Here is a 16,936-nt window from a genome sequence, read left to right as displayed (position 1 = left end):
TCGGACTCTGGGGTGGAGATCTATGAACCCTTCTTCACACAGGTCAGAAAGTCAGATGTAAGAGCAGCTTTCTCATGACTTCACTTTATTCTGTGTTGACTTTTCATGTTTCCGTTTCCGTCTGCTTCAGGGTTTATTTGTCCTGTTTCTATTGTCAAATACTTCAAAACAAACTCACATGAACAAAGATCTGTGATGTTCATCCAATTGTAACTGATGGAACTGATCAGACAGATTTGGAGTGAACTGAGTTCCAGTAATGGGGGGGGGGGGGGGTTATTGTGACCACCAGAGGGAGCAGTGAGTCACTGTAGCCTTGAGTCTGCCCATCTGTGTGCATGGAAAATTTATGACAAAAAAGTATCAGAATGTGACGAGACAGACGACTTAAAGACCTAAAGAAAACTGAGAAAGGAAAAGAAAGGAAAAGAAAAAAACAGAAGAAACAACCAAAAGAAAGGCATAGTTATTCAGTAGTATATCAGTATTTATTGATCGTTTGTCAGTAGTTAATCAGTAGTTATTGATAGTTATTCAGTAGTTATCAGTATTTATTGTTTGTCAGTAGTTATTCAGTGTTTATTGATAGTTTATCAGTAGTTATTCAGTATTTATTGATAGTTTATCAGTAGTTATCAGAATTTATTGATTGTTTATCAGTAGTTATTCAGTGTTTATTGATCGTTTGTCAGTAGTTATTGGTAGTTATCACTATTTATTGATCATTTTTCAGTAGTTTGAATGGGTTCTTCCTAAAGTGTTGGTTCTCTCTGTTGTTAAATAGAATTAGTTCCAGTGGAACCGGTCCAATCAGAACCTCTTATCTGTGTGTGATGCATTAATTGGCTGTTTGAAGTGACTCTAAAGCCTTCAGCAGAACTGTTAAGCCCTCCGTCATCCTCCTCGGAGCCCTAATGAGGAGCTCATCTCCTCCTCCTCCTCCTCTTCTGCCAAAAGCTGGGCACCATCCATGAAAAGAGGGTATGCATGTGACATCACTGCTAGTGGCAGTCACCGCGGTTACGCCCACTGAGTGGCAGAAAGAGGGAGTAGAGTAGCAGTGTTGGCTTCAATACTGTCTAAATTTAAGAACAATATTTAATAAAAAAAGTGGGGAGGAGCTGTTGTGCGACTGATTGTATGAACAGGTTTGAAAAGCAGTTGGAGTTATCATTTTACAGGCACTGAAAGCCAAAGTAAAGAGACGTAGATGGATCCAGAAATCCAGGAAACCAAACCTAGACTTGTGGAGCCCGTTTCGTGTCAGGTAACATTAATTTATGCTGTATTTTTGGGTAAAATCATACCTTAAATTATGTATTGTTTTGGCTAACGTTACTTCTTAGTAAAGCTCTTGGTTTCATGATCAGATCTTTCATGGTTTTTGTCTTCACTTTGTGATTCTGAACCTTGTGCTCTACATGATTAGTAAACTAACTTAAACTGAGGCTAACCTAGTTTTCAAATATGGGGGTACTGGAGAATAAAGCTACGACAGCGTATTAGGGCCACATGAGAAAATGAAAACACTTGTCACTACGAGAATGAAGTCATAAAATATCGATATAAAACTATATAAACTATAATTTTATGATAATAAAATTGAACACAAAAAGAATCACAATGTTATGAGAATAAAGTCGTAGTTATAAAAAAAACTCATAAAAATGTCATTCATTTATGAGATTAAAGTTGTCACATTCCAACAATAAAGCCATAATATTACAAGAATAATGTCGTAATTTAAAAACAGGTGGGAAAAACATCATAATTTACTAGAATAAAGTTGTACCCTGCTCGTACAAAGCAGTAGTATCTGTGTTGATATTAACTAGACATAAATCTCCTCAGTACCAGTAGATTATGCATATATTCACTGGGGTCAGTACACTGTCTACTGTAAATGGACTTTGGATCAGTTGGTTTTCTGCCTAGTTTTGGACCCTGGTTGTCAGTAATGATGAAACCATGTATATTTGTTTCGGGTAAAAATAGCGATGATCCCCTAAACCCTGGATGTCCACATACACGATTTCGAGTCACATGCCAATGTTCATGGACCATTTGTTCTTTGGTAGCTCACACAGATCCATGTCCAGTCCAGTTGTCCTTAATTTAATTTCATATTTCACATTTTCCTGGTCTCGCTGTGTTTACTGCTATACTCTGTCATGTTGAGCAGGTTGGTTTTTGCCACTCAGTCTGACTTGGAGGGGCGTGACCCGTGGGGGAAGTGACATATGTGCATACCCTCGATAAACATCCCATTGAAATGTCATCTAATCTGATTTGATCTGATCTGTGGAGGGGGAGGAGGAGGGGGCAGAAGGAGAGGAGGAGGAGGAGGAGAGGAGGAGGCAGCGCTGCAGCAGGAGGAGCAGATAAGGCAGGGGTGGCAGGAGGAGAGGAGGAGGGGGAGGAGGAGGAGAGGAATGAGGCAGCACTGCAGCAGAAGGAGCAGATAAGGTGGGGGGGGGGGGACATGAGGAGAGGAGGAGGGGGAGGAGAAGGAGAGGAAGGAGGCAGCGCTGCAGCAGGAGGAGCAGATAAGGCAGGGGGGGTGGGGGCAGGAGGAGAGGAGGAGGGGGAGGAGGAAAAGGAGAGGAAGGAGGCAGCGCTGCAGCAGGAGGAGCAGATAAGGCGGGCGGGGGGGGGGGGGCAGGAGGAGAGGAGGAGGAGGAGAAGGAGAGGAATGAGGCAGCGGTGCAGCAGGAGGAGCAGATAAGGTGGGGGCGGGCAGGAGGAGAGGAGGAGGGGGAGGAAGAGGAGGAGGGGGAGGAAGAGGAGGGAGGAGGAGAAGGAGAGGAAGGAGGCAGCGCTGCAGCTAGGGGTGGAGGAGAAGAGGAGGAGGAGGGAGAGGAGGAGGAGAGGAATGAGGCAGTGCTGCAGCAGGAGGAGCAGATAAGGCGGGGGGGCAGGAGGAGAGAAGGGGGGGAGGAAGAGGAGGGAGCAGGAGGGGGAGAAGGAGAGGAAGGAGGCAGCGCTGCAGCAGGAGGAGCAGATAAGGCAGATTTAACACGGGGGGGGGGGGGGGGCAAGGAGGGGAGGTATAAAAACACCTCCCACATCCTCCACCAGTGTCATAATAAGCCCCGCACACATCCTCTCCAGTGTCATAATAAACCCCTCCCACATCCTTGCCAGTGTCATAATAAACCCCTCCCACATCCTCTTCCAGTGTGATAAGCCCCGCCCACACCCTCTACAGTCTCATAATAAGCCCCGCCCACATCCTCTACGAGTGTCATAATAAACCCCGCCCACATCCTCTCCCAGTGTAATAATAAGCCCCGCCCACATCCTCTACGAGTGTCATAATAAGCCCCGCCCACACCCTCTCCCAGTGTCAGGTGGTTTCAGATCTTTACTAAATGTAAACACACACAGTTGTGTTGATAACAGTATAAATGTACAAACATGCTAATGCTACCTGAGCTAATTAGCAGCTAGCAGCCAGACCATAGAATTCAATACATATTAATGCTAACATCAGCTAGTGCAGTGACGTTCCTGTGGTTCTAGAGTGAGTGTGCACTTGTCCTCCTTTAATGTTCTGTCATGAATGTTTCTTTGAACTCTAGTCGATTCTATGTGAGTTTTGATTTTTCCAATCTTTTAACCATTAATTGATCAGTTTGACAGATTCAGTAACAACACAGTGACGGACGGATGTTCTGATTGGACGTTGAGATGTGGGCATTGATGTAACCTGACCCTACCTTCTGTTTCAGGGCGAGACCAAGATCCTGAAGCTAAAGAACCTGCGTCCTCAGGATTACTCCGACTACACCTGCGTGGCGTCTGTCAGGAGCGTCTGCGCCATCGACGACAAGAGCGCGCACTTCAGCCTCAGCAACCGCACAGGTAAGAGCACCTGCTGTTGCCGTGGCAACCACACATTGTATTTGTACTTGTACTTGTACTTGTACTGATACTGCTACTGGTACTTGTACTCATACTGGTAATAATAATAATGATAATAATAATAATAATAATAATAATAATTAAAGCTGCAAGCAGCATTGGTCGGGACCTCGCGCTCTGGCCGTGTTCCCCCTCCCATGCCACCACCTGTTACCCATCACGCCTCCCTCCAACCATTCTTTTTTTTTTTTTTTGGCAGATTTATGTTGTTTTTTTTTCCCAATTTATAGTAAGGCTTTTATTTTGAAAGACCTTGCTGTGTGTGTTTGTGTGTATTTGTGTGTGTGTGTGTGTGTGTGTGTGTGTGTATGTGTGTATGTGTGTAAGAGAGGGAGAGAGAGAGAGAAGCAGTTATAATCTTTTTTTTTTTATTTATGCAAGTTGGATCAGTAATACTAGTAGTAGTAATAGCAGTAGTAATAGAAGTACAATAGCAGTAGTTAGTAGTAGTAGTAGTAGTAGTAATAGTGGTAGTAGTTTTAGTAATAGCAGTAGTAGTATTAGTATAAATAGCAGTAGTAGTAGTAATGCATGGCACATGATTGTTATGGACTCTACAGTTTGTGTGTGTGTGTGTGTGTGTGTGTGTGTGTTTGTGAGAATGAGAGAGACAGAATCAGTTATAATCAGTCTTTTATATTATCCAGGTTGGATCAGTAATAGTAGTAGCAGGAGTCTCTCTCTCTCTCTCTCTCTCACTCACTCACACACTCACTCACTCACTCAGTTGCTATGGACTCTCCATGGTTGCTATGGGAGCATAAACATGGCAGGTGCACCTGATCAACACTAATGACTTAGAGGAGACACTGGAGTTTCAGAGAAATGAACTAAAAACCACCTGTCAGACAAACTGACGTCAATCCAGAACAATAGCTCCTATCTGAAAAATTCTTGCATGTCAGACTTCTGGAAGGTTGGACCAACATTTGAATCTCTAATGTGATGAAACAAAGTCAGAAGTGAATCAGCAGTGAGTGTACGAAGGTGGAGTTAGTCAAACATGTGAGTGAGACAAATGGAACACAGGAGGGAAGGAGGGAAAAAGCAGCAGTTGTTGTGTTTGGAGGCCCACAGATCAAAAACTAAACACTTTAACATTCAAATGTCAACAGTGTGGGAAAGAAAAGAGATTTTCCTACGTTTTGATGTATAATTTGTTCCTGTAACCCCAGAAATATGAGAGTTATGATGAGTTGTTTCTAGACTTTCAAACCAAAACAGGCTCTCCAGTCTGTTTGAGCAGCAAGATTTCAGCCAATCAGCTGTCAGCAGGTGTGTGCATGCGCACATTCATCTCACATGGCTCCTATAGATCAGACATGTGACTCAATGCAGTTAAGTGTAGTACGCTCAGTGACCATTTCTCGCATAAATTGCTGTAATTCGAAAACCGTACATCGTATCTGAAAAATTTTTTCACAGGAGTGTTCTGCTGTGTTTTGTGATCGCTACAATATATATGTGGGGGAAATGTTCAAATTGAATTTTCAGTTTCAGACTTTGCAACTTTCAGGGCTTCTAAAAAAAAAACTAAGACAGTTATCACAAAAGCGCGAGATCACTTTTTTGAAAAGGGTTCACTCTATCTTCTGGCGCTATTTAGAAGACGATATGACAAACGGTGTGATCGGAGTTAGTTTTAGAAATTTTATTTTGAAATGCAAATTGCGAACTTCCTGTTGGAGCTAGCTCATAGGTGTCAGCGCGTGATTTGTTGGGCTCTATTAAACGAAAGTTTTGGCGTTGGTTTCGTGTCTCTACGACATTCCTACTAAAAGTTAGCATTTTAGCATTTTTTTAAAAAATGCATATTGCGAACTTCCTGTTGGAGTTAGGTCATGAGTGTCAGCACGTGATTTGTCGGGCTCAATGAGACGAAAATTTTGGCATTTGTTTCATGTTTCTACAACATTCCTACTGGCTGCTAGGACTTTTTTTGTGATTCTAGGGGGCGCTAGAGAGCTCATTTTGGTTAATTTTTACATTTTATCAAATTTTTCGCCAGACCTGACATGCGTGCCAAATTTGGTGAGTTTTTGAGCATGTTTAGGGGGTCAAATTCCAGGTTAAAGTGGCGAGAGAATAATAATATAAAAACGAACGCAAAACAATAGGGCAAAGGCCCTCTCCCTCACTGTGTGAGAGAGAGGGCCTCTCCCCGTCTGGGCTCGGTCCCTAATTATATTTATAAGCACCTTTCAAGACACCCAAGGACACTGTGCAACAAGATAAAACAGACAATCCATAAAATACAAAGAAATAAACAGATAAAAGAGTAATTACCATATATAGAAATGAAGAGGTAAAATGGAGAGTAGAGCTTATGGGGGGTAGGCTATTCTGAAAAGGTGAGTTTTGAGTCTGGATTTGAACATGGGGAGAGAATCACAGTTACGGATGGATGGTGGGAGGGAGTTCCAGAGATGAGGAGCAGAGTGGCTGAAGGCTCGGGCCCCATGGTGCTGAGGCGGACAGGGGGCACAGTGAGGTGGATAGAGGAGGAGGACCTGAGGGAATGGGCTGGAGGGGTGACATGGAGGAGGTCTGACAGGTACTGAGAAGCAAGATTGTGGATGGATTTAAATGTCTGTAGGAGGAGTTTGAATTCAGTTCTCTGTTTGATTGGGAGCCAGTGTAGTTCCTGGAGGATGGGGGTGATGTGGTGGTAGGAGGGGGTTTTGGTGATGATGCGGGCAGCAGAGTTATGGACCAGTTGCAGCTTATTGAGCAACTTTTGGGGGAGACTGAATAGGAGGGAGTTACAGTAGTCGAGGCGGGAGGTTACGAGACTGTGTACAAGAATAGAGGTGATATGAGGGGTGAGGGAGGGGCTGAGATGGTTGATGTTGCGCAGGCGGAAATATGCAGACCGGGTGACGTTATTGATGTGGGATTTGAAAGATAGTAGGCCATTGAGGATGACACCCAGACTCTTAACCTGAGGGGAGGGGGAGACTGAGGAGCTGTCGGTGGTGAGGGAAAAGGTGTTGGTTTTTGAAAGAGTGGATTTTGTGCCAGTGAGGAGCATTTCTGTTTTGTCACTACTGAGTTTTAAGAAACTGGAGGTGAACCAGGATTTAATTTCAGAGAGGCAGGAGGTGAGGGAGGAGGGCGGGAGAGTGGAGCAAGGTTTGGTGGTGGGGTAGAGCTGGGTGTCATCCGTGAAGCAGTGGAATTGGATGTAAAATTTTCAGACAATATTGCCGAGGGGGAGGAGGTAGATGATGAAAAGAAGGGGCCCTGGGGCACACCTGAGGTAACTGGGGTGGGATCTGACCTGAAAGTTTTGAGCTGAACGAACTGAGTGCAGCCTGACAGATAAGAATGAAACCAGCAGAGGGGGGCATGGGTGATGCCAATAGATGAGAGTCTACTGACGAGGATGGGGTGTGAGATGGCGTCAAAGGCCGCACTCAGGTCGAGAAGAATCAGGATGGTTAATGAACCAGAGTCAGCTGCAAGGAGGAGATCATTAGTGATTTTTAGAAGGGCTGTTTCTGTGCTGTGGAGTGGGGGGAAACCAGGCTGGAAGGGCTCATAGAGACTATTGGTCATTAAATGTGTGTGGAGTTGAGTGGCGACTATTTTTTCAACAGTTTTGGAAATGAAAGGTAGGTTAGAGATGGGGCAGAGGTTATTGAAATTGCTGGGGTCTAGACCAGGGGCCTCATGTATAAAGCGTGCTTACGCACAAAAACCTGGCGTACGCCCTTTTCCACACTCATGTTCAGATGTATAAAGACTGAAATGATTGAGGAAATGTGCGGTCCTTCATGCCAAGTCCATAGCTGGCGTACGCACTTTTCTAGTGCTTTGGAACGTTTGACGACACTTAGAGGTGACACTGAAAAACTGTTAATAATGTGACAAAGGTCATTCCTCCGATTGACGGGCACATCAGAGATACACAGATGAACAATGAACACACCAACATGTCATCCTACTGCCAGAGCAGCACATCCACCACCAGAACCAGAACCAATTAGACCCTGTATCCATCAATGCCAATCCTGCCCAGGAGGACATTAAGCAAAAACTATATAAAGAGACAAGGACACAAAAATCATTGGTTGATAAATGCATTTAATGTACTGTTCATGTCTGTGAGAACATTTATTAGTCGGTCCAGTCGCTCATTGACTCCGCCGATTGTCCTCATGATGTCCTAATGTGACTCGGGTCAGCACGGACCCATGCCGGTGTTGTGGACACCGGCTGGACGGGCATCAGCAGTGGGCTGTGGTGGACCGGAGGACCGGCTAACGCCGGGGAGGCAACAGGAAGCCTCTGTGACAGGAGGATGATACTGCGTCTGACCGTCTTCTGTCTCATTGTTGGAAAATAATAATTTGAGTGATTAAACATGAGTCAAAGTCTTTGATTTCCTCTTTGATATCCTGACATGATTACGCATGAACCTTTATCTTGTTCAGCTGTGATCAGACTATTGTATGACCCGTAGAATAAACTAATGTGTAACTTACACAAATTCTAAATATATATTTACTTTGGGGGTGATCCGCGTCATCCCTGTGAGTAAAGTGTCACCCACAATATCGTCAACTTTCTGCTCAAACAGTCTCAATTCGTCTCTTTTCTTCTACCGCCTGTTTTGGCCTCCGCTTTGCGTCCACCTTGACGTCATCATCTGATCATGCAGACAGGGGAATCCCAGAGGGAATCCCACCTGCAGACCCCGTTTATACTAATTTGCATATTTAAATGTGGGCGTGGAGAGGGAGGAGTCAGGTACTCCAACATATGCGGTCAATTCCACGCTGATTGAGATGTATAAAGGAAATATACTTGGATTCGGGCGTACGCTCAGTTTTATTCATCTGGATTTTTTTGTGCGTTCAGACTTTTCTGGATTTGGGCGTACACCAGGTTTCAGTATGAAATCCATGCAAGTCTTTATACATGAGGCCCCAGGTTTTTTGAGGATGGGGGTGACAGCTGCAGTTTTGAATTGTGGAGGAACAGTTCCAGTGGTCAGGGAAGAGTGAGTGTTGGCAGATATGAGGGGAAGGAGAGAGGGAAGGCAGGATTTGACCAGAGATATAGGGAGTGGATCAAGGTGACAGGTTTGGAGGCTTGGAGTTTTTGATGAGGTTGGCGATTACAGAGGTGTCAGGGAGTTGAACACTGGAAAATGACTGTTGGAGTGTGAGTGGTTCAGGTGGAGAGGCAGGCGGTGAGTTTAGATAGAGATACTGGTGGATGTTGTGGATTTTGTCATTGAAGAATTGCAGCAGAGACTGACAGGTGCTTGACGAATACATGGGGGGGGGCAGGGAGTCAGGTGGCTGAAGAGTTTTATTGAGTAGGGTGAACAGTGTTTCGGTGTTTCCTTCTGCAGAGATGATTAGGCCAGAATAATAGTTAGATTTGGTTATAGTGATTGAGTCCTTATAGTGCTGTATGTGTGTTTTGAGCATGTCCATGTGGATATTGAGACCAGTTTTTTTGAAGAGTTGCTCAAGCTGTCGACCTTTTGTCTTCATTTGTCGGAGTTTGGGGGTGTACCAGGGGGCAGTTGAAGAGAAGGAAACAGACTGTGTTTTCAGTGGGGCAAGAGAATCGAGGATGTGGGTTAGATTGTTATTGTATAATGCAGCAAGTTCATCAGGAGTTGAGGGGGAGTTCGGGGGTAGAATGTTGTTGATGTTGGAGGAGAGTGTGTGTAGACTGATGTCCTTGATATTTTGAAATGAGATGAGACGTGATGGCTTGAGAGCGGTGAGGCAGAGTGTGATGTTGAAGGAGAGGAGGAAGTGGTCGGAGATGTGAACTTGATCTGCTGAACAGTTGGAGGGGGTGAGACCTGAACAGCAGACTAGATCCAGGGTATGTCCTTTTTTGTGTGTTGGAAAGTATATGGCTTGATAGAATCCAAGACAGTCCAAACAAGAAGAGAAGTCTTTGGAGAGTTGTAAGTTTCTATTGTCCATGTGGACATCAAAGTCCCCCAGCAGTACTATATTAGGCGAAAGTGCAGATAAGTGGGTGAGTAAGGTGTTAAAATCCTTTAAAAAGTCTCTGTGGTACTTGGGAGGGCGATGAACAGTTGCAACAATTGATGGAATGTGGCCAGGGAGCATAAACACAGTGCATTCAAAGGAGCTGAAGGCAGGCACACACACAGGTAGGACCTTCCACTTCTTGCGGTGAATTATCGCGAGACCTCCACCCCAACCATTGCCACAGGGACGGCAGATGTAAACAAAGCCAGGAGGAGTGGATTTGTTTAGTTGAGAGAAATCATTGGGTTGTTGCCAAGTTTCAGTGAGACACAGGAAGTCGAACTTACGGTCTGTGAGGAGATCCTGGATCAGATGTCCCTTGCTCGGGATGTTGAGGAGACCGAAGTTGACAGTGGTGTTGCTGTGCTTAGTGGGAGCGTTAGCCGACCTGGCTAGGCTGGCTAATGCTCGGTGGTCATCAGTCTGGCCGGGGTTTCTGGGACGGCGGCGAGAAGCGGACCAGAAGGACCTTACTGGGTTTGAGCTGCTGTATTGGAAATTCCTGCGGGATCCATGATGGATGTATCTCTTGCGTGGGAGAAGAGTGACGTCCGGGTGGTGGTGCAACACTGGAGGTGGAGGCGTGAGCAGATGACAGTGGAGCCAGAGGAGCTCAGTGGCTGTGTACTGTCAGAGACCTGACACAGGATGATGAAATGTCCGCAGCAACAGCCAGACAATTGCGGAACAAATATAAAACTTGCAGGCCCACATAGCGGCAGCAACGACAGGTAGATCAGCAGAGCTGGGTGAAGTGATCCAGCAGGTAGGCTATAGAGTTAGCCCTCTTACAAACAAAGTGCAAAAAAAAAAAAAAGCAACTGTTGCACAAGTGCGAGGAGATATGACTCCCACAACTATACAATTGTCCAATATATTGCAGTATAGTATATAGTATAGTGGTACTGGTACTGGTACTGGTACTTGTACTTGTACTTGTACTTGTACTTCTACTGGTACTGGTACTGATACTGGTAGTTGTACTTCTACTGGTACTGGTACTGGTACTTGTACTGTAGTATATTCAGTGTGTATTTGTACATTAACTGAAGGAAAAACCTGTGTGTTGATTCATAAAGTAAAACCTGCAGATGTTTTCCAGATTTATTCATAATTTCCAGTGAATTTCAATCCAAACTCCTCCCATTTTTTATGCATTTAGGTACAAATGTGGAATATAAAACAAAATGAAAGGAGTAAAGGGAATAAAAGGAATAAAGTGCATATTGCCTGTTTGTGATCCTGTAACTCCACTGTGCTTAAACCCACTCTCTCTCTCTCTCTCTCTCTCTCTCTCTCTGTGAATGTGTGTGTCTGTGTCTGTGTGTGTGTGAGAATGTGTGTGTGTGTGTGTGTGTGTGTTTGGTCATATATGCTAACCCTGTTTGTGGTCGTAGATGCTAACCCTGCTGTGCTTAAATCCACTCTCTGTGTGGGAATGTGTGTGTGTTTGGTCGTGGCTGAGGTTAATCTGAGTCATGAATAAATGATGGCGCTCTGACCTGTACAGTAGATGCGCCCGCCCGCCCTCCGCCGCCCCAGGGGCTGATGGGATTTACATGATGTCAGCTTAACAGAGGTCGACTCAGCTATTTTTATCTGCTCATTATTATTTCTGCATTTGGCTGCTTTTCTGCAGCGCTGCAGCTTCATCCACAGACGAGCAGGAATTATGACACAACCCTCTGGAAACGAGCAACACACGCACACAGTATATACAGAATATATAACCTATAGAATATACAAACTATACAATATACAACATATAGAATACACAAACTATAGAATATACAACATATAAAATATACAAACTATAGAATATACAACATAAAATATACAAACTATAGACTATATAAACTACAGAATATACAACCTATACAATATACAACATAAAAAATATACAACCTATAGAATATACAATATATAGAATATATAACCTATAGAATATATAACCCTCTGGAAACAGGCAACAAACACACACATTATATACAACCTATTCAGTATACAACATATATAATATACAAACTATAGAATATACAAACTATAGAATATACAACACATATAATATACAACCTATACAATATACTACCTATAGAATATACAAACTATACAATATACAACCGATAGAATGTACCTATATAGCCTATATAATATTAAATATAAAATAGAACCTATTTAATATACAACCTATACAATATACAACCTATATAATATATAACCTACATAATATCAAATGTAATATATAACCTATAAATATCAAATATATTCTAGAACCTATAAATATCAAATGTATTATATAACCTTTAAATAATAAATACATGTTAATGAATAAATGTGTTTTTATTTTTTTCTCTGTTCGTGGATTTTGTTTAGACAGTAAACATGTTGATGTTATTGATCATTGGTAGAATGTCCATTGGTAGAATGTCCATGAATAATTAAACCTTTAACTCTGGATTTAAGGACGTTTCTTTATATTATATTATATTATAATAAATTATATTAGTTATATTCTGTTATAAATAAACTAAAGTAAAACTGTGGTGGGTCAATAGTCGACCCCGGTGGAACTCCATGGGTATGTCCTCTGTTACCATGTGACCTTCTGAATGGAATAAAACATTTCAATCCCATTGGTTGCTTTTATTTAACACCTCCTTCTTTTTCTCCTTAAGCCCCTCCCTCCATTAAGCTCCTCCTTGATGACCCCCTGGTGGTGAACCCTGGTGAAACGGTTTCGTTGGTCTGCGTGGCGTCGGGCGGAGACCCTCCTCCCACTCTGATGTGGATCAGACCAGAGGGAGAGGAGCTTCCTAAGAGGAGCGTAGTGAACCGCGGTACGTTAACCATCCCCGCTGTCACCGTGGACGACGGCGGCGTTTACAGCTGTGTGGCCTCCAACAACGTGGGAAACTCAGCCAAGAAGTCCACCACAGTACTAGTCCGAGGTATGAACCCAGGTCACATGATCTGGACTGGTTTAAGTCTGCACATGAGATTCAGATCCAGATTTAGATCCAGATTTGGATCCAGATTTATATCCAGTTTTAGATCCAGATTTAGATCCAGACTTAGATCCAGATTTAGATCCAGACTTAGATCCAGTTTTAGATCCAGTTTTAGATCCAGACTTAGTTCCAGATTTAGATCCAGATTCAGATCCAGATTCTTCAGGTCCTCCTCTTCCTCTTCCTCCTTCTTTTCCTCCTCCTCTTCCTCCTCTTCTTCCTCCCCCTCCTCCTCCCCTTCCTCTTCCTCCTCCTCCTCTTCTTCCTCTTCCTCCCCTCCTCCTCTTTTTCCTCCTCCTCTTTTTCCTCCTCTCCTTCCTCTTCCTCTTCCTCTTCCTCATCCTCCTCCTTCTTTTCTTCCTCTTCCTCCTCCTTCTCCTCCTATACCTCCTCTTCTTCCTCCTCTTCCTCCCCCTCCTCTTCCTCCTCTTCTTCCTCCTCCTCCTCTTCTTCTTCCTCCTCCTCTCCTTCCTCTTCCTCTTCCTCATCCTCCTCATTCTTTTCTTCCTCTTCCTCCTCCTTGTCCTCCTATACCTCCTCTTCCTCTCCCTCCTCTTCTTCCTCCTCTTCTTCTTCCTCCTCCTCCTCCTCTTCTTCCTCCTCTTTCTCCTCTGTTGGGACTAAATACTTGTTTCTTCTTGTTCTTCATCACGTTCCACTGACTCATTGGTTGCCATGGAAACACACAGACTAATGTAGGTCCAGGTGTGGGCGTGATCTTCCTCCTCAACTAAACTCCTCCCCCTCACCCTGCCCCGCCCTCTGTCTTCCTCCAGGTCTCCGTAAAGGTCGCTTCTGGATCACCCCTGACCCGTACCACAACGACGACAACATCCAGATCGGCCGCGAGGTGAAGATCAGCTGCCAGGTGGAGGCCACGCCCCCTGAGGAGTTGGCGTTTGGTTGGCTGAAGAATGGGCGGCCGCTGCGGAGCTCTGAGCGAATGGTCATCACCCACACCGACACCGACGTGACCCCGGGGACCACCAACCTCGACATCATTGACCTCAAGTTCACCGACTTCGGCACCTACACCTGCGTGGCGTCATTGAGGAATGGAGGCTCGCCTGAGATCAGCATCGATGTCAACATCTCCTCCACCACAGGTGAGGGGGCGGGGCCACACACCACCTCACACTCACCTTTTATTTGACGTTTTTTCTACTGGACCGGACTGGACTGGACTGTACCGGATTGAACTGAACTGGGTGTAACTGGACATAAGCAGACCGGACTGGACTGGACCGGACTGAACTGGATTGGACCAGACTGAACTGAACTGAACTGAACTGAACTGAACTGAACTGAACTGAACTGGACTGGACTGAACTGGATTGGACCAGACTGGACTGGACTGAACTGGACAGGAGTAATCTGGGTTTAACTGGACATAAAAGGACTAGACTGAACTGGACTGGACTGGACTGGACTGAGCTGGACTGGATTGGACTGGACTGAACTGGACTGGATTGGACTACTCTGGGTTTAACTGGACATAAGCAGACTAGACTGATCTGCACTTAACTGGACTGATCTGGACTGATGTGGACTTAACTGGACTGATCTGGACTTAACTGGACCGATGTTGACTAAACTGGACTGAACTGGACTTAACTGGACCGATGTGGACTTAACTGGACTGATCTGGACTTAACTGGACTGATGTGGACTTGACTGGCCTCATGTGGACTTAACTGGACCGATATGGACTTAACTGGACAGATGTGGACTTAATTGGACTGATGTGGACTTGACTGGACTCGTGGACTTAACTGGACTCATGTGGACTTAACTGGACTGATGTGGACTTGACTGGACCGATGTGGACTTAACTGGACTGATCTGGACTTAACAGGACTGATGTGGACTTAACTGGACCGATCTGGACTTAACTGGACTGAACTGGACTTAACTGGACCAATCTGGACTTAACTGGACTGATGTGGAATCAACTGGACCGATCTGGATTTAACTGGACCAATGTGGACTCAACTGGACCGATGTAGACTTAACTGGACCCATCTGGACTTAACTAGACTGATGTGGACTTAACTCAACCAATCTGGACTTAACTGGACCGATGTGGACTTAGCTGGACCGATCTGGACTTAACTGGACTGATGTGGACTTAACTGGACTGATGTGGACATAACTGGACTCGGTGAACCCGGTTACGTGGTCCTTTAACTGGACTCTGGTTCAGTGGTCGTTGAACTGGACTCCAGTTCCGTGGTCCTTTAACTGGACTCTGGTTCTGTGGTCCTTGAACTGGACTCCAGTTCTGTGGTCTTTGAACTGGACTCCGGTTCTGTGGTCCTTGAACCGAACTCCTGTTCCGTGGTCCTTTAACTGGACTCCGGTTCTGTGGTCCTTGAACTGGACTCCAGTTCTGTGGTCTTTGAACTGGACTCTGGTTCTGTGGTCCTTGAACTGAACTCCTGTTCCGTGGTCCTTTAACTGGACTCCGGTTCTGTGGTCCTTGAACTGGACTCCAGTTCGGTTGGTTTGAACTGGACTCTGGTTCCGTGGTCTTTGAACTGAACTCTGGTTCCGGTTCCGTGGTCCTTGAACTGGACTCCGGTTCCATCTTTAACTGGACTCCAGTGGTTCCGTGGTCCTTTAATTGGACTACGGTTCCGATTCCAGTTCTGTGGTCCTTACTGGACTCCAGTTCCATCTTTAACTGGACTCCAGTGGTTCCATGGTCCTATAACTGGACTCCGGTGGTTCGGTGGTCCTTTAACTGGACTCCGGTTCCGTCTTTAACTGGACTCTGGTTTCTGTTCCATGGTCCTTTGACTGGACTCCGGTTCCGTCTTTAACGGGACTCTGGTTCTGGTTCCGTGGTCCTTTAACTGGACTGTGGTTCCGGGTACATGGTCCTTTAACTGGACTCCGGTTCCATCTTTAACTGGACTCTGGTTCCAGTTCCATGGTCCTTTAACTGGACTCCGGTTCCGTCCTCCTTGAACTGGACTCCGGTTCCATGGTCCTTGAACTGGACTCCAGTTCCGTCTTTAACTGGACTCCGGTTCCGCGGTCCTTTAACTGGACTCCATTTCCCACAGTTCCTCCAGAACTGACCGTCCCTCGGGGGCGGTCCCACCTGGTGGCTCAGGAGGGCGACACTGTGGACCTGCAGTGCTTGGTGTCGGGAAAACCCAAACCCATCATCCTGTGGTCGCGTGTGGAGGAGGGCGGGGGCGCGGCCGCTACTGGCCACACCCCCATGCCCGACGGCTCCGCCCAGATGGAAAGTTACGACGGCGTCCTGAGGATCAGCAACGTAACCCGAGACATGGGCGGGACCTACCGCTGTCAGACGAGCCAATACAACGGGTTCAACGTGAAGCCGCGGGAGGCGCTGATCCAGCTGGTGGTGCAGTGTGGGTAACTCACAAATATACACACAAATACACACAAATATACACACAAATACACAGCTGGTGGTGCAGTGTGGGTAACGCACAAATATACACACAAATACACACAAATACACAGCTGGTGGTGCAGTGTGGGTAACGCACAAATATGCACACAAATACACACACAAATACACACAAATATACACACAAATACACAGCTGGTGGTGCAGTGTGGGTAACGCACAAATATGCACACAAATACACACAAAAATACACAAATATACACACGAATACACAAATACACAGCTGGTGGTGCAGTGTGGGTAATGCACACAAATACACACAAAAATACACAAATACACATAAAAATACACAAATATACACACATACACGGCTGGTGGGGCAGCGTGGGTAACGCACACAAATACACACAAAAATACACAAATATACACAAAAATACACACATACACAGCTGGTGGTGCAGTGTGGGTAACGCACAAACACACACACATACACACAAATACACAAATATACACAAATATACACACATACACACACACAGCTGGTGGTGCAGTGTGGGTAACGCACATAAATACACACACAAATATACACA

The 16,936-nt window shown here is 45.1% G+C and overlaps 1 protein-coding gene across 1 annotated transcript in view; it reads left to right on the top strand.

The window, feature by feature from the left end:
• The window catches only part of LOC115413362 (MAM domain-containing glycosylphosphatidylinositol anchor protein 2-like), a 189,937-nt gene that overhangs the window by 28,379 nt on the left and 144,622 nt on the right, over window positions 1-16,936 (top strand). Inside the window, 5 exon segments of the mRNA XM_030126154.1 lie at window positions 2-42; window positions 3,732-3,864; window positions 12,626-12,898; window positions 13,735-14,064; window positions 16,027-16,344. Coding sequence (XP_029982014.1) covers window positions 2-42; window positions 3,732-3,864; window positions 12,626-12,898; window positions 13,735-14,064; window positions 16,027-16,344 — 1,095 coding nt within the window.

The sequence above is a fragment of the Sphaeramia orbicularis genome, chromosome 22 (genome assembly GCF_902148855.1).
Source record: "Sphaeramia orbicularis chromosome 22, fSphaOr1.1, whole genome shotgun sequence".
Lineage (NCBI taxonomy): Eukaryota > Metazoa > Chordata > Actinopteri > Kurtiformes > Apogonidae > Sphaeramia > Sphaeramia orbicularis.
This window is presented reverse-complemented; position numbering and strand designations above follow the sequence as displayed.